The 25,429-nt window shown below is 39.4% G+C and overlaps 1 protein-coding gene across 2 annotated transcripts in view; it reads left to right on the top strand.

The window, feature by feature from the left end:
* AOAH (acyloxyacyl hydrolase) overlaps positions 1 to 25,429 on the top strand; it is a 225,359-nt gene that overhangs the window by 142,609 nt on the left and 57,321 nt on the right. For both annotated transcript variants that reach the window (XM_079151170.1, XM_079151171.1), the window contains exon 13: positions 18,370 to 18,452. In XM_079151170.1, the coding sequence (XP_079007296.1) occupies positions 18,370 to 18,452 (83 nt within the window). The remainder of the gene's footprint in view (positions 1 to 18,369; positions 18,453 to 25,429) is intronic.

Below are 25,429 nucleotides of genomic sequence, written 5' to 3'. Positions count from 1 at the left end.
TGGAATTCCAACATGCAACTGTCTTGTTTAACAAAAGACATTGCAAATAGTAAATAATCTTGTGGTTATTATCTTTACTCACTTTAAAAGTACTTATTAAATACTTAACACAAAAGCATAGGTATTTTGAAGGTGAACAAGATTTGCCCTGTCTCTGAAGTCAATTCCTGTCAAGTAAGGCAGACCAGATAACATACCCATAATGATAACGTAAGATAGGTGTGCCAAAGGCAGGCCTCACACAGAGCCACAGGCTCTTAGGGAAGGCACTCACTGAAGCCATCAACAGCCCTCTCCTTTTGGGGTATAAGAGAAGGGGTCCAAACCCCAAAGTGTCTAGGAGATTGGAGTGATGAAAGGGGGTAAAGAAGAAACTAGAAAAGATAACGAACCTTCGAGAAAACATACCCATAATTCTATAGAAATCATCTGTGAATAGAGGGAAAGCAGAAGAGATGTGTTTTCAAGTTTGGGTCCCATTTTCAAACTTACCTGAAAAGCCATTCCTTGCCTTTAGTGTAAAAACGCTAATGCTATCAAGAATAGGTAGAGTATGAAGTAAAGTTAAAAATAAGAAATAACTCTATGCCAAGCACTGTACTGAGTGTCATGTAGAGATGATGTCGTTCAGTCTCCTTGTGAGGTAAGTGGTGTTATTTTCTGTGCTTTGCAGTTGAGGAATCTGAAGTTTAAGTCAACAGATTAAGAAACTTGACCAAGTAGTGTGATTAATTAGAAGTGGTAGGATGTGTCCTCATGGAACTTGGATCAAACTGGAGAGTGACACAATGGGCAAGGGCCCTCCTACCAAAAGTTGTTTGCATTCAGTGTGCAGGAATGTGCCTCCCTCTGGCCTTTGCCCCTTTGTTTCAGCACGTAGCTAAGGGATAGGGAAATGACTATCCAGTTATCATTTATAAAAACATCTGGAAGTTTCTCTCAATCACAGCTATTTTGATAATAGCAGAATTTTAAATGAGAGGAATGCAGTTTACTGACCTTTCAATGAAGCTTAAATTTACGTATGAATCCTATAAATCTTGGCCACTTTTGACCTCATGAAGGAAATCCAATCTGACTTTTAACATTCATGACCAAGTAATCTACATCTTTACTGGAATCATTACCAAGGAATGCGAAAGGAATCCACTCACCATGCCCAGAAAAACTGATGAGAATTTATCTCCTCCTCTCCTTCCACATACAGCTCACACACACCAGTAGTTGTCCTACCTCTCCTAAATTTACTTTTCCCCCAAATTCTACCCAAAGTTAGCTCCTGTGCCCAAGGAAACTGTGTTCAGTGGTTTTTAATTTTTACTAAGGGACAAGAGGGAGAACCAGTCTCCCACTTCCTTTCTGCATCTGAGCCTCTGTCTAGGCACTTGGGTTTGCTCCCTGGTCTGAGCAAAAGGTCTTTAGCTCTCCGCTCATTCAGCAGCTTCCACCTCCATCCTAATCAGAGCCCACTGGGCAGCAGGATCTTCTTTAGAAGCAAGAAGGAAAAACTGATTTGCAACTCATAAACATTATGCAGAAAAATTCTGATGCTGTAATAACAGAATTCCACAGATGGAATAATTTATTTTAAAAAGAAGAAATTTGTTTCTTGCAGTTCTGGAGGTGGGAAGTGTGATGTCAAGGTGCTGGCATCTAATGTGGGTCTTCTTGCTGAATCCTCACATGTCGGCTGGCATCACACGCCTAGAGCAAGGGAGCCTATTGGCTCAGGTCTGTCCTCCTCTTCTGAAGCCACTAATGCCATCACAGGCCCCACTCTCATGACCTCATCATTCCTCCATTACCTTCCAAGGTTGGCCTCCAAATACCATCAACATATGAATTTGGGGATCAGGTTTCCAACAGATGAACCATCCAAACCACTGCACCGTCTCACAGAGAAAATGGTCACTGAGGTGTGGCTTATGTGAAAATCCTCCCTGTTCTGAGCTTGTCTGTGTTGACTGAGCACCTTTCCATATTAAGCTATGTATTGCTATTTTCAGAAAGCTCAGTCTGCTTATGCAACTTACTCCAGTCCACTCTAAGGATTGCCTTAGATATCTGCTGTACTTCTAAGGGGTGGAGCATACCACAGCTGGTTGTTCACATTCCTGTGGCTTTCTCTCTATGGGTTTGTGGGGCCCTGAGCTATCTTTTTGCCAGCTCTTTCTGTGTACTATGCCTGTATTCTCTGCCACTCAGCTGGAAGGCAGAAGACTATATTCAACTTCTCTGATAGAAAAGGAAATTCTCTGTTTGGAATATGACTTGCAATGATCCCCCTGTTAAGCAGAGGCATAGGTGGTATGGCACTCCCTACATGTCACCATGCAACATGTCCCTCAGAGCAGTCATACTATTAAGCCATCTCATATACCATCATGTGACTTGTACCTGGAGATAACATATACTAGGACAATCTCTTTATTAAGAGAATGAAACTTATATGGTATATCAATAATAGCAGAGCAAAACTAGTATATGATAGAGGTCCTCTTATGAAATCAGGAAAATGAAAAGAATATAGGCCTTTGAAACAGCACTTATGAGGCATGTACACAGTCTCCACAGGCATTTTGAGCAGATGTTCCTTAGGTTCAGATGCTTCTCGACACAAGACAGAACTGGTGAATATCTCTATTCAACTGGACCTCTAGAATGTACTTCCTGGGATCTGGGATCAGCCTCCTAGCATAAGCATGAGTAATGTTCTTCAGAGAATGCATCTCATGAAAGCACAAAGATGCAGTTTAGGAGAGTTGATGGTTCTTTTCCTTCCCTTGTTTGATTATACTCTTCAGCCTCTCAAAATTAATATCTCTTGCATGAGAAGAGGATAACACTAATTGAAATTATGTGCACTCATCAAAAGATAAACATGACCCCGTGGCTCTACAAACATTTAGTTCCTTCAGTTGAGTCAACACTAACAAAAACTGTTCTTGACTCTTGAGCTTCAGAAAATTCAATAAGTAATATCCCTTAAAACAATGTGTTTTTATATTTTTTCAATATGATTAAGGAAGGCATTGTGTAGGTCAAAGCAGAAAAAAATATGCTCCATTGGGGTTGGGAGCTTGACAATGAAGAAGAGAACTCTAACTGCACATGGAAAGAAAAATGTATGTTTAAAAAGTTAAAAATGGTACTTCATGTTCAGGTCACTTTCAAAAGCAATTCGTGTAACAGGAAAATTGTTCTTAAGTAACCAAGTTCTAGTAACACTGGCAGAAGGTTGAGAAGCCATACCAAACTTCAATGAGAGAGGAGAGACTTCTCACTTGAAAGTAGTATCTAAAATTCCACAGCACGCCCCCCCCCCCCATAGTGGAGTGAGAGGATGTCTGTATTTACAGATATGAGGAAATTCATTCTGTGTGACCTTAGGTGAAACATTTGGCATCCCTTGATCTTATGCATAAGGTAAAGTTGAGGTGGACTAGCTGATCTCTGAAGTTCCCTCCAATGTTCAAGTTTAGTGATGACAAGGTGATGTGACCCTACTTTATGGTGCTACTTGGTTATCTTAATCAGCTTTTCTTCACAGTGACAAATGCCTGGGCCAAACGAACTTGTCTCATGGTTAGTGGGCTCCATTGCTTTGGGCCTGAAGTGAGGCAGAACATCGTAGTGGAAGGACATGGCGAAGGAAAGCTTCCCAGCTCATGGCAGCCAGGAAGCCAAGAGGGAGAGGGAGAGGGGGAAGGAAAAGGGGAAGGGGAGAAAGGACCCCAGGACAAGATACAGTTCCCCAGAGTACGCTCCTCAGTGCCTTACTTCCTCCAGCCATTACCTGACCTGCCTACAGTTTCTATCACCTCTTAGTAGTCCATTAAAATTATACAATTATACATCTATCGTTTGGATTAATCTAATGATAAGATTAGAGCCCTTATGATTCAATCAGTCCCCAAAAGTCCCACCACTGGAAATTGCTGCATTAAGGACCAAGACTTGAATACATGATCTTTGGGGGGACATTCCGATATCCAAACCATAACGTTGATTTAGCAGCACTGGAGAAATTCTCAGGGAGAGAAGCCCCTGCAATTTTCTCCTCACTAAACATGCCTTTCTCCACCCCTTAACCAGCCTGCCTTTTGATACAAGACAGACGAATTTCATGGCTCAGAGTCTGAAGCATTCGGAGAGTCACATGTGGCCAAAGTGCAATTAGTGTGCAGGATGGCCTCATGCACAGGGAACCCCCATTGTATAATGTTGGGTGTCTGACCAGTGAGTGAATAAAAGCATCCTCTCATTGTTATTACTATTTATTATTATTGTTGTCCCTGTGTATAATATTTCATCCCAGAGAGGAAAACAGAGGAGCCTAAATCCTTAATGAAAATAGCCGCCTAAACCAACCCTATCTAAACTGAGCACGTATAGCTGTCTAAATCCCCTTCCTCAGAAGTTAGGACCTGGAGTCAGCCGTCAGGGAAGCTCTGCAGGCCAGGGCTAAATGGCAAACAGGTTCTGTAAAGCATTGTGTTAAACAAAATAAGCTGGACTCAGGGAGGAAAAAAATCAAGAATTATATGTTTTCTCTAACGTGGAAATTAACAGGGGGAAAAAACGGGGAGGGGGAGGAAAGTAGAAGGAAGACCATTAGGGTACAGAAAGGATATCAGGGGAGGGCAGAAAAGAGGGAAAGGGAAGTTATTGGGGAGTGAAATCAGTAAAATAATGTTATATGCATGTACCAATATCCCACAAGGAAACACACCATTCTGCAATATGTATCAATAAAAAAAAGAAAAAAATATGATGGGTTCTTTACAGTTGGAGGGTTGAGGGGATAGGGTGGCAATCAGAGCTTTTTAAAAAATAGTTGAAGTTAGCCATAAAAAGTCATAAAATTCAAAAGAAATAAAAACAGTTACCTAAGTTACTATATCAAGCTGGAAAGGTTGGAATGAGATCAACAGGTCAACACATGTGAATGCAAACCAGATGGATATTTCTAGATTAAATGTTCTTCCCTCTTGCCTTTGGCTTACATTTGTTATATTGGGCCACAGAAACAGCAAACACTTTAGACAAACCCATTGTTATAAGTGGCACAATAAAACTATTCAAGGACATTTAACACATCTTTGATGAGAGGTGTCCTAGAATCTGGGTGTTAAAGGTTATCTATTCTCTCCTACCCAGTAGATGTTATGTGAAAGAACAGTTTTGAAAAGCAATGTATGTATTCCAAACCAAGTCACTTGGGGCATTAAAACAAGAAAATTGGATAGTAGGGATTTGCTGCTAAGATTTTTTAACCTAATTTCATATTTTTAAAAAAAGACGTGTAAGTACTAAACACTAGTGAGTTTAATAACCTTATTAAATCTATTATTTACAAATTACACATGACATAATTGCAAATGATTAGTCCTATCATAATTATACTTTACTAAACAAATAATAAACCAGAGAGATGATCATCTGAAGCTGGGTTCAAGTGATTGGAGTGGGATAGAACCCATCTGCTTTTCCAATGTGATTCATGTACCTCTGGTGGGGGGGTGGTCTCTAGGTCTTTTCAGGGGATCCACAAGGTAAAAATTATTTATACAACAATACTAAAATATCACTTTTCTTTTCACTATATAGCCATATTAGTTAGATTTTATCACTGAGACAAAATACCTGAGAGAGAACAATTTACAGGAGGAAAGATTTATTTTGGCTCATGGTTTCAGAGGTTTTAGTCTATGGTCAGCTGGCTCCATTGCTCTGGGCCTGAGGTGTGGCAGGAGAAAGCTGCTTAGCTCATGGCATCTGAGAAGCAGAGAGGGAGAGAGGAGAAGGACTGGGGATGAGATATAGTCTCCAAGGACACACCCCCCCAGGACCCCTTCCCTTCAGCTAGGTCCCACCTCCTACATTTTCCACTGCCTCCCAACAGTCCATTCAAATAATTAATCCATCAATGAGCTTTTGAATCCACTTTTGAAGTTAAGAGTCCTCGTGTCCAAAAAAAGAGTTCCAACTCAGAACATTGCTCTATCAGAGACTATGCCTTCAACACGTTTTGGAGGACTTTGGGGGACTTTCAAGATTCAATCTGCATAACAGATTTTTTTCTAAATGACAAGTGTATGATAAGATCATGTATGGGTAAAAGATCCACTAAAAGTTCAAGATGGACCAATGCATCTTAATGTAACAAGGTGCAAAGAGTTCATTGATACAGTTTCAAAGTACACATTGCCACTAATCAATTCTTAGGGAACTACTACTGGTTGAATTTGGGTATACAATCAGAGAATACGATCCATAATTATCTCAAAAAGTATGTTAAAATGTTACTCCCTTTTCAACTACATGCATGTGTAAAGCCAGAGTTTCTTTACATACTTCCACCAAAATGACATATAGCCATGACTAAACACAAAAGCAGATAGTAGGGTGAAACAAACATTATTACCTCATGTATATATATGACTTCATGACCAATATGATCCTAAAATATGTGTAATCAGAAAAATGAGAGATACTCCATTTATGTATGATCTGTCAAAATGTATAAATGCATTCTACTGTCATGTACAACTAATTAGAACAAATGTTAAAAATTTTTTAAAGTTAAAAAAGCTAAAAAAAAAGCAGATAAATCCAACTGTCTTCTATTAAGATTTGGAAAAAAAAATATATATATATATAAAGCAATGAGGGTTTTGGAAAATATATGCCTTTTTCAGAAAAAAAACTCAAGCTCATATATAATGGTCATTATTTAAAATGGATTAATAATGAAATGTCCATTCAAATTTCCTCATTTTAATTTCTAATATGATAAATGTAATAGGTCTAGGTCACATAAACAAAAGCTCGAAAGGATTCTCAATAATTTTAAGAATGGTTCTGAATTCAAAATTTCACGACCTTTGTTCTAAGGAGAGAACAAGGACAGAATATGGGGAATTCCAACATTTAAAGATCTGGGAAGAGACCATTGGGAAGGGACAGTCTTGAGAGTATAAGGAAACTAGAGGGCTTGAGTGGTAGCTCAGTGGTAGAACCCTGGACTAGCATGTGTGGGGCACCGGGTTCAATTCTCAGCACAGCATATAAATAAATCAATTAAATAAAGGTCCATTGAAAACTAAAGAAAATTTTTTTTAGTTAAAAAAAATAGAAAACTAGAATGGCTTAGGATGCTAGGGGCAGGTGAAGAAAGTATTTCTAAAGGAGAAGACTGGCCTGATGCTGCCAGAGGCAGAGGAAGGCAACAGCTGAGGAAGACGGATGGGTGTGCAAGAAGGTGACCATGGAGAGACTTAGACCAGCAATGTTTCAGAGTGGTGGGGATGGAAGTTGGTTGGAGAGAAGGTGTCAGCAGGTGATGAAGTGAGTGCAGGTGGGCATGAACAACTCATCCAATGAGTTTTGCTCTCAGAGAAAAGCTGGAGGAGAATAACTGATCAGGAAGACTTTCATTTTTTGACGAGAAATCCTACAGCATGCTATGGTGATGGGATACTCCCAGAGAGAGAAAAAAGGGATTAAGGAGAGGAATGCAACCCTAGAGAAGGCAAGAAAGGATGGAATTCAAGCACACAGAGGCTCCACCCCTGGGCAAGACTTTCTATAGATTCCGTGACTCCTGGAAGACAAGAGTCTCCCTGCCACATACTAACAAATGACTTCCCCTTCCTTCTACTTACTTTTGACTCCCCTTGCTTCTAGTTATTTTACATTTTTTATATTTTTAATTACTCAAATTATGAATATGTTTTAATTTTACGAAAATAGTGATGTATTTGCCAAAGTCCCCCAATTTCACCTTTTAACCTGATTCCACCCAGACCCTTTCTAAGTATTTCCATGCATGTATTAGTACTTAATGAAATAAACACTTTGTTGGGATTCTCCAATAAGTCATACATGATGCATAACATAGTAAAAGTTATGCTTTGACTTAGCAATGACTCTTGGGGCACCTTCGATTCTTGTGCTATACCGCAAAGTATTTCACAGTGTGATTTTTCTCTTTCCCGTCAGTAGACATTCAACTTATTTCTAAAGTCTCATTATTCCCAACAACACTACAATGAACATTCTGTACTATATCTTTTCAAATATGTGTAAGGATTTCTTTGGAAAAATAATTGTTGATCAAAATATATATAATCTTAATTTTTTATAAGTCTTCTAAATGGGCTAGACAAATTTATATTCTCACAATTAGTGTGTGAGAATATTTGTTTCACTCCATCCTGGCCAGCATTAGACATTGTCCACCTTTTTAATTTTTTTTCCACTCTAACAGTATTTTATCATTTTGAGTTAAGCATCTCTTCATACGCATCTATCCTCATCTGTGTTTTATCTAGTTACCCTCTGCTGTGGGTCAATACCCACTGCTCAGGTATCAGGTTTTCTAGACCACCTCTTCCTACTAACCTCCATTGAGCTGAATGATTCTCATCTGATCTCTCACTGTGTCCTTTAGTACCAAAGTCACCCCACTTATCATAGCTGCTTACTCACCATCTTCCATTCCACCTGCTCTGCACCCAGACTCTGAGCATCTCAAGTGTGATCAGATGACTTGTGGCCTGAGTACCCGGCACAACAGCAGGTCTTCAATAAAAGAATTACTGAACTAGTTCATTATATAATTTTACATTTTACAGTGCTTTACAATCTACAAACCTCCTTCATATACATTTTCTCCAATTGCCCAAATCAAATCAGATTTGCAGGAACTAACATTTCACGGGAAATGGTAGGGACGAGGAAAGAGGAATATAAACAGCATGAATTGAATCTCCAGCTGCATGATGTGATACGTGTAAAAGTAAATCAGCACGACAAAATCTTGGATTTTTAAGTGTGTCCTATAGTGATTGTTCTACAAGAAATTAGCAAAATTCACTAAAATGTTAAATCACAAGATCAATATTAAAATATTCATCCTACAATCAACAAATTGGAGAAGATGAATTTAAAAGAAAATTAGTAACTAGTAGCCAAGTACAAAGAATAAAAACAAAGGAAAGATTTGCTAGTAAGTAAATTTGATCAATAATAGATAAATTCAAGCCTCCAGTGAATTTTTTTTGTACAGAATAATGTAATTTTGCAACCTAGGTTGACCAAAGCAAATGAATTCCCTCCAAATGTCTTTAGCAGAATTCTTATAACCAACAGGACATGAGATTTTAGAACATCTTAATTTTCAAATAAAGATCCCAGAGATAATCCATCAATTTTCTTCAAAAACTCTTGTGTGAATTATTAGTTCCACAAACTGTTAAAAGGTATTATACACATATTCTAAGAGATTCATTAAGTCAAATAAGTTTAGTAAATGCTAATTTAAATAAAGGGAAACAAGTTTATTCAGTGTAAGGCTTATCAGAGCTTTTATATGCCAAAAAGCTTTTATATCTCAAAAAAAAAAAAAAAAAAGATGTGCAAGATTGTCTTAGTCCATTTTTTGCCTCTATTATGAAACATTTCCTAAACTTATTTCACTGCAGAACTATGTGGACTCTGTACGTGTGTTTTATGAAAAAGATAGATCTTCAGAAATTGGTACTTCACAGAGCATCCTTTGAGAAATGCTATTAGATTATTAAAATGATCTTCTATGTCACAGCTGATCTTTTTCAAATTTATAAGCATTCATTGCCTTAAATCTCTTAGTTTTATCACATTGTCATGTTCACCTTAATACACCGGCCTAGAATCAAATCTGGAGCTGGTAACAGCCAGGATGGAGAGAGTTAAAACCACTCCACCCTCAAAGAACAGCTGAGGAAGCTGTCTTAGTGAGAGGCAAACCTAACAGGAGGGCAGCCTCGACCAAGTCCAGAACCTCATGAATTATTGAACACAGTGCCCATGAAGTCTATTTCCCCACACTATTTTCCTGCTCCAAATTCAAAATTTATCATGCTGTCCTGCTAATCTTTGCATGTCTGAACTCCCAGGACCTCCTCGATACAGTCATCCTCACCCTATGAAATTAGCACACTGCTGGTCTCTCTGAATACACAAGTCACAATCTGCATGTTTATCACTCTCAGAGGCTGAATCTTGGTTATTCTATGATGCAGTGCGTTCGGAGTTACACAGGGCTCCAGCTACTAACAAAGGACTAGAAGAAAATTTGAAAGGTCTTTAATCCATCTCCCTGGCCCCATGCTGGCCTGAACTCCATCCTCACCAGAAAGAAAAATATTCACCCTTTTCTCAAAGCTTTCTAGAAGGAAAGGTCCCTAGACAGAGCCTGTCTAGTCTGTAAGTTATCCAATTTTATCCTAATCTACTGCCCTGCCCTAAACCTTCACATCAAATGTTACCATTTATCTCTCACCACCCTGCTGCTAACCTTCCAAGCCCCACTCTTTTCTGTGACTTATTTCCTAAAATTTAACTTAATAGGACCTCAGAATTTATGCCCAGACTAGATGTGCCTCTGGAGAGAGTCAGAAATGGTCTAAGAAAGTAAACCAAAACATGATATGTCACTATTGCTTGAAGCATATCACACTCAATTCATCCTGAAGACTTTTGACAGGCTACTAACTCTTTAGGAAAACTCTCCAAGTAGGTTCTCCTTTGAGCCAATACATGAGGCAACCATTTATTTTAGTTGTAAATCAACTCATAATTTGTCTGCATTATTATTCTTGCAGCCCATTTTTTATTTTACTTTGTTTTGATTTGTTTTAATGGAATGGGGGTATTAGAAGGCTCTCAGAGACAGTAGTTTTTGTAGTATATGAACCAGTGTTGGGTAAAGCAATAAGTAGCCATTCTAGTTGAGATATATTTTGAATTATGAATTTTGGCTAGTAATCAAAACTGACCAGTGGGTCCTCACATACAATGCTTTTGCTTCCCAGAGCCCTCCAGTAGATAGAGCTGATAAAACCAGAAATTTAACATGATAAACCTCCAGCCAGCCTGCTTCTGGTGTTGAGGATATCAGTACTTTAGGCATTGGACAAAGGTGTGGAAGAGAACTTTCAAGTACCCTCACTCTGCATACCACAAAGTGCAGGTTGAAGCAGTCACCTCTTCTATAGGCCCATTGGTCTGGATTTTGTTATGCAACAGAAGGAAAAGAGACTAACAAAAGATCACACTGGGACACTTGAATCCAAGTGGAGATAGGAGAACAAAAGGGGAATTTGAGACCAGAACAATCATTACAGTTTGACTTCCTTAGCAGTGTGTCCTGACATCCTCAGATGGTCCTATGCATGTAGCCCAACTGACCCTGCATATAGACCCTCACTTTCTCTTGAGTAATCCTCTGAATGTGTAGGCATCTCAAAATTTCCATTGATCCTCTGTAGGCTCAGGATTCCTGAGCACTCCATGGGATCTCGATTCCTAAAATGTGATTATTTATTGGGGATGAGGATGAAAGAAAACAGTGTGTTTTGGTTATATAAAATACTTCTAGTACTTGGCAGAAGAATTTAATCCCCAAATTCTAGATGTTGTGGGGGAAAAGGAATAGTGGAGATTGAACTCAAGGCTTTGTGCATGCTAAGCAAGCAATCTACCACTGAGCTATATCCCTAGCCCTCTGGTGCTATTTCTAGTCAGAAATATTAATGAATCCATTGTCAATTGGTAAATATGTCGATATTCGTGTAATGAAAAGTGTAACAAGCTGTACCTATAAGATTAATACCCATGCTAGTTACTCTCCAGGAGCAGGTCATGAGCAAAACAATATTTCAGTACATAAATTCCATTTTTAGAATTATCAAAAATACATTTATGACCATGTATTGGTAACAATTACTTTCCCAAAGGAAAATAAACCTTCTTTATTGACCATGAAATTATTTCAGTATTGAACTCAGATCTAATGTCCATTTCCCATCTGCTTTTCCAAAATATAATAAAATAGTCAAGGCAGAGGACGTAAACCATGCAGTGTGTAAAATACTTGTATCAGGTTTCTAGGTAAAATAGCATATTTAACAGAAGCATTTACTTCTCTCCCTCAAGAAAACCCTACTTAAACGATAGTAAATGAATTTGTCCACAAGGACAAAGAGAACAGGAAGAGCCAACAGCCACAGCATGTTGGAAGCCAGAAGCAGAAAGACAAGCTGTAGCTGATGGCAGATTCAGTATAGCCTGCATCCCAGGCTGGTGGGAAGGAATACTCATCAACAGCCCAGTTTACACTGCAGAACCCGCAAAAGACTTGAGGACTGACTGAGTGGACCTAGAAATGGAGGTGAGGCTAAAAACAGAAGTATTGGTTAAAATATTGCAGAAAAAGCAGTTAGTTCTTCTCATCACTTAAGTTTACCACCACACTCTACCTCCCCTGGAAGTAGACTAGAGGTTTATTCTCTAAGAGTGACTTTAGTGTCTCTGGACTAGGAGACACTAGACATAAAATAAGAGAGGAACGTCCTACTAAAGCACAGGCATATGGAACACTGAGGAACACACCCCCAACTCTGCCCAGGCCAAGTTCTGGGCCCTGCAGGTACTCTCCTGGCTGTGGACTAGACAACAATTCCCCACCACCCTTCACCCCCGGAATGCAAACATCCCAAAAGGAGACCCCAAATTCTAACTGCAGGGTTCCCTGAGAAAGGCCCAATCAGTTCACCCTACAGCCAGGACCATACTCAAAATGCACACCTGGCAGCCCAGTTCCAAATCAGCTTGTTAGTGTGCAATTTCAATGTTTAAATATAGGTGCTGAGGTTGGTAGAGTGCTTGCCTAGCATGTGCATGGCACTGGGTTCGATCCTCAGCACCACATAAAATTAAATAAATGTGTCCATCTACCACTAAACAAAAAATTTTTTTTAAATATTTTAAATATAAACCAATAACCCAAGACCATCAGATCATCAGACATCTAAGGGAAACCTTCAACATAAAAACCATATAAAAACAAAAAAAAAAAATGAGAAACTAGGTACTGGTGGGTGTGGGAAGGTGACAGGGGGTGAGGGACCTAAAAAAATATAAAATACTCTAGGGCCATGGTGGCATATCCTGTAATCCCAACAACTTGGGAGGTTAAGACAGGAAGATGACAAGTTCAAGACCAGACTCAGCAACTTTATGAGACTCTGTCTCAAAATAAAAAATAAAAAAGGGCTACGGATACAACTCAATGGAAAAGCACCCTGAGTTAAATCCTCAGTACCAAAGGGGGAAAAAAATAATTAATAGCCTACTTATAAAAATAACTAAAATTATCTTCAAACATATAAAAGATTACATTCATAAAACAAGAACCTATGATAAAATTAAAGGAATATTCAGAAAACAACAAAGAATACTTGGAAATTATGCTAATGATAGTAGATATTTTTTTAATAGACAAAATCATTGAAGATTGTGGGCTCTTCTTGGATGTACTAAAGGAAACATTCCTATTTTAATGAAAATGCGAATAGAATAACATTTTCACAGGTTCACATTTTTGTGAGAGCACATTGATTTCATAAGTTGAATGTGCAGTGATGATGCCATGCCTCTGGTGGCCATTGGGTTGAATATTTCTGCTTCCTGAATAATTGATACAAGATAGCAGATAATTGTAATGGAGAGTTGAAGATAAAGTGGAGCATATCATCCGGAAAAGCAGAGGAAAAAGACAAATGAAAATAGGCCAGAAAATCTAGGAAAACTGGAAGACCAGTTCAGATAACTCAATATCCAACTAATAGTTCTAAAAAAGACACGGGGATGTCATCAATGAAATAATTCAAGAACATCTCTCAGAATTGAATAACGTGAACTTTGGAGGTGAAAGACTCCATCAAATGACCAAAACTGAATGAAAATAGAACCAAACCTAGACTGCCTGCTATCATAACATTTCAGAATGGTTTAGTCAGCTTTTTTGCCACTATGACCAAAAGACCGGGCACGAACAATTTTAGAGGAAAGTTTATTTGGCGTTCACGTTTCCAGAGACTTCAGTCCATAGATGACCAGCTCCATTGCTTTGGGCCCCAGGTAAGGCAGAACATCAGGCAGAAAGAGCATGATGGAAGAAAACAGCTCAGGACAAGGCCACCAGGAAGCCAAGAGAGAGTAAGCTCAGCTCACCAGGGATAAAATACATACCCCAAAGGCACACCCTTCATGACCCACCTCTCCCAGTCACACCCTAACTGCCTACAGTTACCACCCTGTTAATTCATTCTAGTGAATTCATACACTGTTTAGGTTAAGGCTCTCATAGCCCAATTGTTTCACCTCTAAACGTTATTGCATTGTCTAACATGTGAGCTTTTGAGGGACACTTCATATCTAAATCATAACAAGAACATTTGGAACAAAGTGCTACTATAGGCTTTCAAAACACCAAGACACAGAATGGCTTCAGACTTAACACTGGGAGGTTAGAAGCTGACAAATTAATTCCTTCAAACCTACCTGGAAAAAAATTGTCTTAACCAAATTCTACAACCAAACTCTTCTAGTTATCTATTATGTTACAAAGTACTACAAATGGTAGTGGTTCAAATAAAAATAACCATTTTCATTATATCTTATAATTTTGAGGGTCAGGAATTCAAGACCTCAGCTAGCCAATGGTTCCTGTCCAAATAATATTGACCATGGTTACTCCATGGGATTCCGCCTAATAGCCAGAATGAACTGGAGTATCCAAGAGGATTCATTCACATGACTGGTGCCTGGGAAGGAGCAACTAAAAGTTAAGACACTACTTTTTTAGCAGTTTTAGATTTATAGATAAATTGAGCAGAAAGTACAAGGAGTTTCTACATACCTCTTCACCTCCTCCCCAAATTCCCCTATTATTAACATCTTGGATTAGTTTGGTACATTGGTTAAAAATGAAGAGCCAATATTAATTCAGATTAGCATTGCCTTAAAAATCCACTGTGCTTCACTTATTCATCTTTCCTCTCCCACCCAAATCCCTGATAACTACTAATCTTTTTACTATCTCCATAGTTTTGCCTTTTCTAGAATGTCATAAATAAATAGTCCCTGACCTACCATGGTTCACCTTGTGATTTTCCTCAACTTTATAATGGTACAAAAGTAATATGCATGTAACAGAAAGTGTACTTTGAATTTTGATCTTTTCCCAGGTTAGTGATATGTGGTTTGATGCTCTCTTGTGATGCTGAACCACAGTAATGAGCTACAGCTCCCAATGAGCCACGCAATCACAATCGGAAACAACCAATGCCCTATCATGTGCTGTGTGTATAAGCTGTGATGTTTGGTAGGTTAGGTATATTAAATCCATTTTTGACTTCTGATATTTTCAACTTTAAGTGGGTTTGCTGGTACATGTTTTCATCGTAAATCAAGGAACATCTGTAGTTAAGGAACATCTTGGTTTCTTCCAAAGTAGGATCTCCTTATAGAGCTTCCAGCACAATAGTCAGACTTCTCATATGGCAGCTCAGGCCTCGACAAGGCAAAAGCTGCCAGGAATTTTAAAAGCCAGAATTAGCAGAGTGCCACTTTGTCATACTCTATTAGCTGAAGAAGCCAGCCCAGCTCAGATTCAAGGGTAGAATGTTAAGAATAATATAACCATCTTCAAACTGCCACATAAGTCAGATGGTCAAATTCCAAATTCTGATGGTTTGGAAGCTAATTTCCTTCACCTTTTGGGTACCTTGGCAAGAAGTTGGTCCATCATGTTTGAGGGACCCCCATCTTAACAAAGCAATGGCCTACATAAGAAATCTATTATTATCTTGGTGATAGTTGTTATTATCAATATGGTCATCATCTTCATCATCCCCGTGACTTAGAAATACTGCAATCCTTTTTCCTGAATAATATGTATTGTGTCAAAGAGCGGGGTTCTTGTCCCAGAGGTCTAGTTCGTCTGTGTCCTAGGATACCTTTAGATAGGATTAGAATTAGGGACTAGGTAAACTCTGCTACTTCACTTTGTTTTTTCCCACCAAATTCCATTAATCCTACTAACATTCATATTACAGTGTAAGCTATGTTTCCAGACCTACCTTTACACCTCACCAGCGAGTCAAAGAATAAAAGCATTTTCAGATATGCAATTGCTAAAAATATAAAACTACGTCCCATCCACCTCTCAGAGTTACATAAAAGTTTTCTCCACTCAAAATAAGAAAAGTATAGCCTTCCAGGAAATCAGATGTCTAACAACCCAGTAGGATAGAGAAGGGAGCTCTCAGGCTACCCACTGTGCACTAGGGTAATGACAAGTCCAACTGAAGCAAACTGACACGGACTCCAGGAGACATTTTCACAAGATAACAAAATTAATAAATAATCTGACATATGGAGCATACCAAAAAGAGATCAATATGCTCTACAAATAAGTATAGAAGATTGGAGGGTGAATTAATGATAAATATGAAAAATCCAGCAAAGGGAATTTAAAAAGACCAATCAAATTTTTTAAGCATGTTACTTAAAGAGAAAAATGGAATATTTATAAGTTGAATTATTATTCATTAGTTTATACTTGATCTTGTTTCAAAAAGAATATTAGGAAATCTATAAAAATATAGACAACATAACATTAAATTACATTTAAATTAAATTAAAAGCTTGGCAAAAGAAATTAGAAAATCAAAGATGAGGCAAAGGGAAGCCAAGAAAATTGCTTAAAATATGTATAATTATATCCAGATACTCTTGTCAAATTTGTCTCTAGCCCTGTGTTCATTAATATTAGATTCAACTATAAGTAAAACAGAGTTAGCATATGGGTGGCATAAATAAAGTAGTACATGAATTTATTTTTCTTACACAGAAAAGTATAGAGATATGCAGTCTGAAACTGATATAGGGGCTCAACTCTACCCACTCTCCAGGGATCCAGGCTCCTTTCAACTGACCCCTCTGCTTTTCCAACATGGACTTTTCCCCATAATCCAAGAAAAGTATAGCCTTCCAGGAAATCAGAAACAAGTCAAAGAAAGAGCAAGAGTTACTTTCCAATTGTTTTCTTTTTTTTATTATTATTTATTTATTTTAATTAAAACTCATAAATTTACATAGGGCAATACTGTTTGATTCATTCTGTTATTTTTTTCCCTTTCCCCCAACCATCCCACCCCTCTTTTCCCTCTATACAGTCCTTCCTTCCTCCATTCTTACCACCCTCCTTATCCCTAATCCTAAACCTAACCCTAACCCTAACGCTAACCCCTCAAACCCCCCTTATATGTCCTCATCGCTTATCAGTGAGATCATTCCTCTTTTGGATTTTTGAGATTGGCTTATCTCACTTAGCATGATATTCTCCAATTTCATCCATTTGCCTGCAAATGCCATAATTTTATCATTCTTCATGGTGGAGTAATATTCCATTGTATATATATGCCACAGTTTCTTTATCCATTCATCAACTGAAGGGCATCTAGGTTGGTTCCACAATCTGGCTATAGTGAATTGAGCAGCTATGAACATTGATGTGGCTGTATCTCTGTAGTATGCTGATTTTAAGTCCTTTGGGTATAGGCCAAGGAGTGGGATAGCTGGGTCAAATGGTGGTTCCATTCTAAGCTTTCTGAGGAATCTCCATACTGCTTTCCAGAGTGGCTGCACTAATTTGCAACCCCACCAGCAATGTATGTTCAATTGTTTTCTAAGAAATGTTCCAGAAATTGCCATTGGATATTTCTAATTCCCTTGCATCATCCAGAATTTGGTGATATGGCTGCTCCTAGCTGCAAGGGAAGCTGAGGAATGCAGTCATCATTCTGAGCAGACACAGGTCTTGCTTAAACCTCTGTTACAATGAACAAAGGGGAGAACGGAGCAGAACACAAGAGTCCGCCACCGCTTCAGAGCAACCAGAGGGAAAAAGAAAATATGGTCAGGTTCAAAACAAAAGAATTTATAAAGATGAATAATTCCTCAAAAAGAATATTGCAGCTGTTAGTACAAAGATTAGAAAGAGGTGATTCCAAAGGTTCATACAAAAGAAATTTGATATCTTCAGCAATATTCTTACCATATTGATGGCACTCATTTCATTGAATTGCTTCTCATAACTCCCAATAAGACATTCATAGTTTAGAAAAAAACATGTTAGTGATATTTTGATCTTCTGAGTTCCTTTTCACCATATTTTTACAAATCATGTCAAAAATAAGTCTCTTTGCCCCGCGCAGTGGCGTATGACGGTAAATCCCAGCAGCTCAGGAGGCTGAGGCAAGAGGATCACAAATTCAAAGCCAGCCTCAGCAAAAGCAAGGAGCTAAGCAACTCAGGGAGACCCTGTCTCTAAATAAAATACAAAATAGGGCTGGGGATGTGACTCAGTGGTTGAGTGCCCCTGACTTCAATCCTCAGTGCCAAAAAATAATGTTTCTTTGAATTTCACCGTTAAATGTCTGACATTAAATATATAAATACATCTATTTGTTTCAGAATTGAAGAAAAATCTATTTATCTTCGTTTACGGAGAAGAAACCACTGCAACCACAGGGACTACCAGAATATTTCAAGAAATGGTATGTGGCTTTCCACGTGAGCCTTCAACAAAGCACCATAATCATTGGTTTTACTTTGTAGGTGCTACAAAAGCTGAGAATTAGATAAAGATAAAATGAACAGTTTCCATTCCAACACCATCCCCCTTTCTGAGCAAAGTTCCCTGGGCTTACAGCCAGCCATCTACAGCCAAGGAGGACAAGCCCAAGATGCAGTCAAGGGGAAGACTCAGGGGCAGTTCAGTCAATTCAACAGCAATGTTCCAGAAAGGCCAAGGTGCAGGGTATTCAAAGCTCAGCAGACAAGACCTAAATGAGCATTAGCAAAACAAAGGCTGAGGCAAAGTCAAGATCATGGCTAAAGCTCTACTTTCTGGTGCAAAGTTCCCTGTATGTCTGCTGAGATGGAGTTTTAAGTTTTACCCGTGTGGGTTTCACCTCCCACCTTGGACCTAGAGGTGGTCTATTGCTGCAGGGTCTTGAGGAAAAAACCAGAGCCCGGCTAATGCTAATGAATTGCCATGTAATGTTTTGTGACATCAGAACACAGAGACGGCAAACAGTGTGTGCATTGCCACTCCGTCTTGCTGAGCCTGGGGAACACATTACTAATCAACCTTGGCACTCCTGCCTGCTACACCCAGAGTCTGCTGAAGCAGGTCTCATGACGTGGCATGTCTGACAATCATCATCAACAGATTAGACTTGGCACATGAAGTTAAACCTATTTGCCATCCTGTGCCATCTCTAATTAACTTAAGATGTGGAGGAATTTTCCAAGCAGCATGAGTTTTAACTAAATACACTACCTTCAACTAATGTCTTTCCTAAAATAAATATTCTCCTCAGAATAAATGTTCTACCATTCTAAGAATAACAGATTTTTTAAAACTAATAAATAGTAGCTGCCATTTATTGAGTCCCTACCAAGTGCTGAGAACATTCTATGTATATTTCAGTTAATACTTTACATCGCAAACACTGTCAGGCAAGTATTATTATATTTCCTCAGTACTAAGACACCATTGATTGTCAGAGCACTGGGGAGTGTTGAGGGAGGACAAAGGAAGGAAAAAATTGCAATGTACACATTGATCGCAGAACTCAACCCAATTATCGAATGTGTTAAAGCTTATTTCTCAGAAAGGAGGAATCAGAAGGGTATTCACACTGTTGCTGCTGAGGAAATGGAGACATAGATAGGCTGAGAACCTTGTGCCAGGTCACAGAGATAGTAAGTTACAGGGCTGGGTCTTCTATCCCAGTTGTCTAATTCAACTCAGACAAAGATAATCAACCACTAGTCTATGACCTGAGATGCTCCTGAGAAAGAAGTCAACCTTAACCTCTCTAGCCAATTATTAGTGGGCAGTTACCGTTGAACCTGGCTGTGAATCATTATAGGTTCAAACCCCGGCAGTACTTTCTCTTTTCCATTAAGAAACTCAAACAGCTCCCAGTGCTGTCAAACATTGTCTTTCAAGGCAGACTAACAAACACAGAAGCAAAAGCTCAACTGTGTGGAATATTATGCAGCTCTAGAAGCATTGACTAATTGTCTATTTTTTATTTAGAAGGATAAAATTTTGCCAAAATAAACATCAGGATATAAAACTGGTACTATGGGTTCAATTTCTGCCACACTAAAAAAAAAAAAAAAAAAAAAATCCTAGCTGGGCACAGTGGCTCGTACCTGTAATCCGAGTGGCTTGGGAGGTTAAGGCAGGAGGTTCACGAGTTCAAAGCTAACCTCAGCAAAAACAAGGCACTAAGCAACTCAGTGAGACCTTGTCTCTAAATAAAATACAAAATAGGGCTGGGGATGTGGCTCAGTGGTCAAAGGCCCCAGAGTTCAGTCTCAAAAAACCAAAACAACAACAACAACAAAAAAGCTGTATCTAAGAATAAAGATTGATAGAAAATACACCAATATCATTATGTTTAATAAATTATTGGTGATTACTTTCTTTTCCCCTACTTTTCTGTTCCCAAAAGTTTTCATTTATTTGTTGCAATAACCTTTTTAAACTCCTAGAAAGAAGTTGAGTCTGGAAACAGTAATAGACTTTCTCAGGGTTACAAGCTGGTTAGTTAGTGCAGAACACTGAGACAGAAGATTCTGTGAGAAATGCAGACTGAAAGTTGTTTTCCCTCCGCACGGCTTCCATACAAGCATTTCTCCTTCCCAAGACCCAGACATGTCAGCGTCACTTTCCTACCCATAATGAATGCAGCAGTCTTTTGTAAAATCATAAAGACCAGAGCAAGATGCTCCAAAAGGTTCCCTGGACAATTGAGAGTGGAGGGTTCTCCTTGTGTGACCTGCCATCCTGACTACGTTCCTTTAAAATTCTGCTAACTGAGACAGAAAGGGAAAAGGGAGATGGGAGGACGGTCTCATCTTGAAAAATATGTCAAAAATGTGATGGACACCTGTGACTTCTGCCAGACTTCGTCTAATGAATAGATGCCAAGTGAGGAGGGGATATTTCTTTCCTTTTCTTTGAATTTGCAACCTTTAGAAATGTATAAAAATGCACACCTTGTCTAGTATTACTTCTTTGAAGATGCTTCTTGACTTTTTTATTTCCTAAGAATGTAATTCTAAAAGGATTCTTTTTATTTTCTTAGATTCTCATAGTTACTCATTATTTGATGCCCTGGTTTCATTCTCCAGTCCCTCTTCCTATTTTCTGTTGCTTTCCTTGCTCTGGATTTTCTTTTGATATTATGCAGCATGTAACCTGACTACCCACGCCAAGTTATTTCAATTACTCCCCAAGGTTTTTATTAGATATAGGAAAAGTCAGCTTTCCACATTCTGCATATTTATGGCGCTGCACTGATTTTTTAGAACCAGCCAGAGAGAAAGAGGAAAAAGGGAAGAAAGAATTGAATGGAATATTAAAGCGTTTCTTTAAAATTGCATAGTAAGAATTAAAGGAAACAGCTCCTATTTTCATTTGACCTTTATATAAGAGATCTCAAAATTTCTATAGATACCTCTATGTAGAGAACCATTGTCAGAGATTATAGAGCATTTTAAACTGTAAAATATAGAAGTCATCTTTAATTCAGAGAATAATTTCCTGGCATGGGGGTTAAGATTGATCAGGTTCCTGCCAAGTTATCTTTATGATCAGCAAAGGAGATGGTTGGCAGTGGCTCTTACAGTTTCCAACAGGACAAAATAGCCCAGGGCAGGAGGCAGCCAGTGCACTGAAGGGGAAATGAGTCGGAATTCTGTGGAATTGGCTGACTCCCCACAGAGCATCACCTTACCTCCCAGAGATGGAATGTGAAGTCCAGAGAACAGAGAGCAAAGGCTTCCCTCTCCTATTGCCTCATAAAGTCTTCTTTCTTAAAGTATAAAATAGAACTGGCTTTGAATTTAGGCCCTGGAATGGGTGTGTGTCTTGGGTGGGTCATTGACTCTCTCTAGCCTGCTTCTGCATCCATAACATGGGGATCCTGGCTCAGTAAGCACAGTTTCCAAAGACCACCTGGGTTGCCTAGATGACAAGCCAGCTTGAGGGGGTCCTCTTTAACTTGACCTCCCGGGGGAGAGGTTGCACCCAAACTGGGTAGGGGAACAGGAGGAACAATTGCCCTCTCTCTTGCAAACCCAGGCTTACTCTGTTACAGCCAGTTTCCTAAACTATGCCACATGACATTATGAATGCATCCCAAAACCGTAGACCTAGACGGGGCCACCACACACAAGGATAATAACAGTATGTACCTGAACAGCATGGGGCTGCTGTAGGCAGAATGAGAAGACACAGGGCTTCCTAAATGTCCATCACTGGGGTGCCACTGAAACAATTGTTGCAAGCTCCCTCTTACCACCTGAAATTTTATTTATTCAGAATTTTTTAAATCAGTCATTTTTTCTTTATCATTATTTTTTAAAGAAACAAAATAAACTTAAAGAACACATGAATAGTAGGAAGAGTCACAGCTCCCAGTGCTTAAGGGCAGCAGAATGACATCAAGAGTTGGGCATCTAGGCCCTTGGGGACAATGGCAGGCAGGAAGGTAACCGGGATGAGTGGGGGGTACTTGGTGGACTTGGAGTATCTTGCAAGAAGGGTAAAGGCTGGGCTGGGATAGGAGTGAGAAGTGATGGAAGCTGGCAATGGCAGTGCTGAGGCTGACGAGGAAGCTGGGGCTGAGGACAGGGAAGGGAGCCCTGGGTAGTGGGACATAGCTGCAGCCTACTAGGGCATTTAGGATGCCACTGGAGGAACCAAAGAAACCAAAGGGAAGGGCAGATAAAGGAGGGAAGGAGAAAATGCTGAATCTGTGATGGTAAAGGAGCTGAGGGTTGGAATAGACTGGGAGACAGCCTTGGCTGGTTGAACTGGGAGCTCTGGACTGCGCTGGGGACCAACGGTGGAGGAAAAGCAGATGAGGGCCTTCATCTCTTCAGCAAAGATGCTCACCCCCAGAGACCAGACTATGAAAGAGGCAGTGCCAGAGAGCATCCAATCCACCTAGGAGGCTGTCAGGGCCAACTGGAACCCTAAACCATCTCTCACACCCGAGGGACATGTTCTGCCTTTTGGGGCCTGGGCGTTAGTCTTGAGCTTCATATTCGGTAAGGACTCAGTAAATATGAGCTCTTATTCTACCTTCCCTGTCCTAGCCTGATTTAATGCTCCATCATTCCCAAACTCACAGAGCCAAATGCTCCATCCAGACCCTTTGTTCATGCCTGTGTTCTTGAACTTTTCTGAACTTGTGGTTATTTGCTTTAAGACTGGCTTCTCAACTGGGCAGGGAACAGGAGCCACATGGGGCTGACATTTGTAGTTCTAACCCTCAGCTCAACATCTAATGCACATAGTAGGGTCACACATCTTTTGAATCTGAATATTTCTCAGGGGTTATATTTAAGCTCCGTGGAGAAATAAAATGTGAACAATAATTCATCCTTTGCCAACCTAAATACCGCAGTGCTGTGCACAATGAGGATGAGATATCCACTTGCCCCTGTTAAGATGACCATTATCAAAAAGCAAAAGATGAGTGTTGCTGAGGATATGGAGAAATGAACCTCATGCACTGTTGGTGGGAATGTAAAGTATATCTACTTTAGAAAACAATATAGTGATTCCTCAGAAAATTTAAAATTGAACTAGCATATGATCCTAATATTCTTCTAATATCAATCCAAAATAATTGAGAAGAGGATCTTACAGAAATATTTGCACTCTCAGTTCATTGAAACATGATTCATAATAGCCAAGAGGCGGAAACAACCAAACTGTCCATCAACAAATAAGTGAATAGTGAAAATGTGGTATGTAAACAAAATGGAATACTATTCAGCCTTTTCAGAGGAAGGAAATTCTGTCATATGCAACAACATGGATGAACTTTGAGGTCATGATGCTAAGTGAAATAAGCCAGTCAGAGAAGGATTGTATGATTCCACTTTTATAAGGCGTCTAAAGATGTCCAACTTATGTAAGCAAAGAGTAGAAAGGTGGTCACTAGGAGGAGAAATGGGGAGTTGCTATTCGATGGGTATGCGATTTCATTATGCAAGAAGAATAGGTTCTAGACAGCTGCCATGCAAGAACACAACTATAGATAACAATACTGTAGTGTGCACTTAACAAATCTGTTAAGAGGGTAATTCCCTTGTAAATCGTTCTTACCACAATCAATTAAAAGTAAGTAGATAAATATAAGACAAAAAGACAAAATAAAGGGTGAGAAGGAAAACAAATGTCAAAATGGTATGGGATATAAATAAAATAAGTGAAAATAATCCATAAGCATATCCTTTCAAAATAAATAAGACTCATTTACTTTTAAAAGCAAGCAAACCCCATTCCTGAACTTCCATCACCACAACACATGCCTGCAGAGTAAGATGCTGTGGCAGGTTTCTAGGATGCACAGACACCCTAGTTTCCACACGAGACTTCACTGAAATCTATCGCCTTTTCACTGACAGCCTTCCCCATTTTGTTTTTGCAAGCTTAGCAAAATGTTTCGTTAACATTTTTGGGGGGAGGATTTGTTTCAGAAATTCAAAAGCGTGTAAGGGCATGTTTTTCCTAGGACCAATCTTCCCGGCACACAGAGAAAGGCGTCCCCTCTCTGTGCACCCACTTACAAGGAGAGCGGGGGCAGGGGACTGGCTTGAAGTGTCTAGAGGCGAGGAGTGGGGAACTGCAACACTCTGCTGAAGTGCACGTGTTTGCAGCCTCACCCTCTTATCCATGCCACCCCTGAGACCCTTGCCGCAAACCAAGTTTGGTCTTGAACCTCTTAGGTTCTTCATCTTCCCCCAGCCCCGCACTCCACCCTCTGAGAAAACTTCATCTGGCTTGTTCTCTTCTTCAGACTTGGATTAAACCATCTGGAGAATGGGGAGAATTGAACAGATCTAGAGAAACTAGGGGAAAGCCCCAAATTTCAGGACAGTCTAGGAAATACGTAATTGGGTCATGTACAGAAAACAGTCGGGAAGACTAAGTAAGGGGAAAAGGTTGGGAGAGAAACCTGAGCAGGCAAGGGCGAAGGAGCGTTTCTAAGTGGGGTGGAGTAGGAGGCCCTGGAGCAGAATCAGAGCGAAGGAAAGACAGAACAGAGGGGATTCTGCGTGAACGGGGGACTGAGTGAGGACAGCCCCGTACTCCTTTTTGATGGCTGCCTGAACTGTTTTCCCAACACATCACTGCTCTGATCACAAGCCACAGGAGACTACCAGCAGACAAGGTTTCCATCAGGCATAAATTACACTACCTTATCTGTAAACCACAACATAAGACGACTCACTCTTATCTCTCTCCAGTGAAAAATCAGGGGACAGACAGGCCCTAAATTCATTAATTCTTTATAGCATAATTCATGCTGCTAATATTTTTGAACACCAGTAACTGCAATAGGCATAGATGATTGAAAGACTTTTGTCTAATGTCAATACATGCATTGATCTCTGTTCAAGTCCTGATGTTTTGTTGGCTGATTCTATAAACTCT

The sequence above is a fragment of the Sciurus vulgaris genome (assembly GCF_902686455.1).
Source record: "Sciurus vulgaris genome assembly, chromosome: 8".
Taxonomy (NCBI): domain Eukaryota; kingdom Metazoa; phylum Chordata; class Mammalia; order Rodentia; family Sciuridae; genus Sciurus; species Sciurus vulgaris.
The sequence above is the reverse complement of the archived record's forward strand: the minus strand, read 5'-3'. Positions and strand labels throughout refer to the sequence as shown.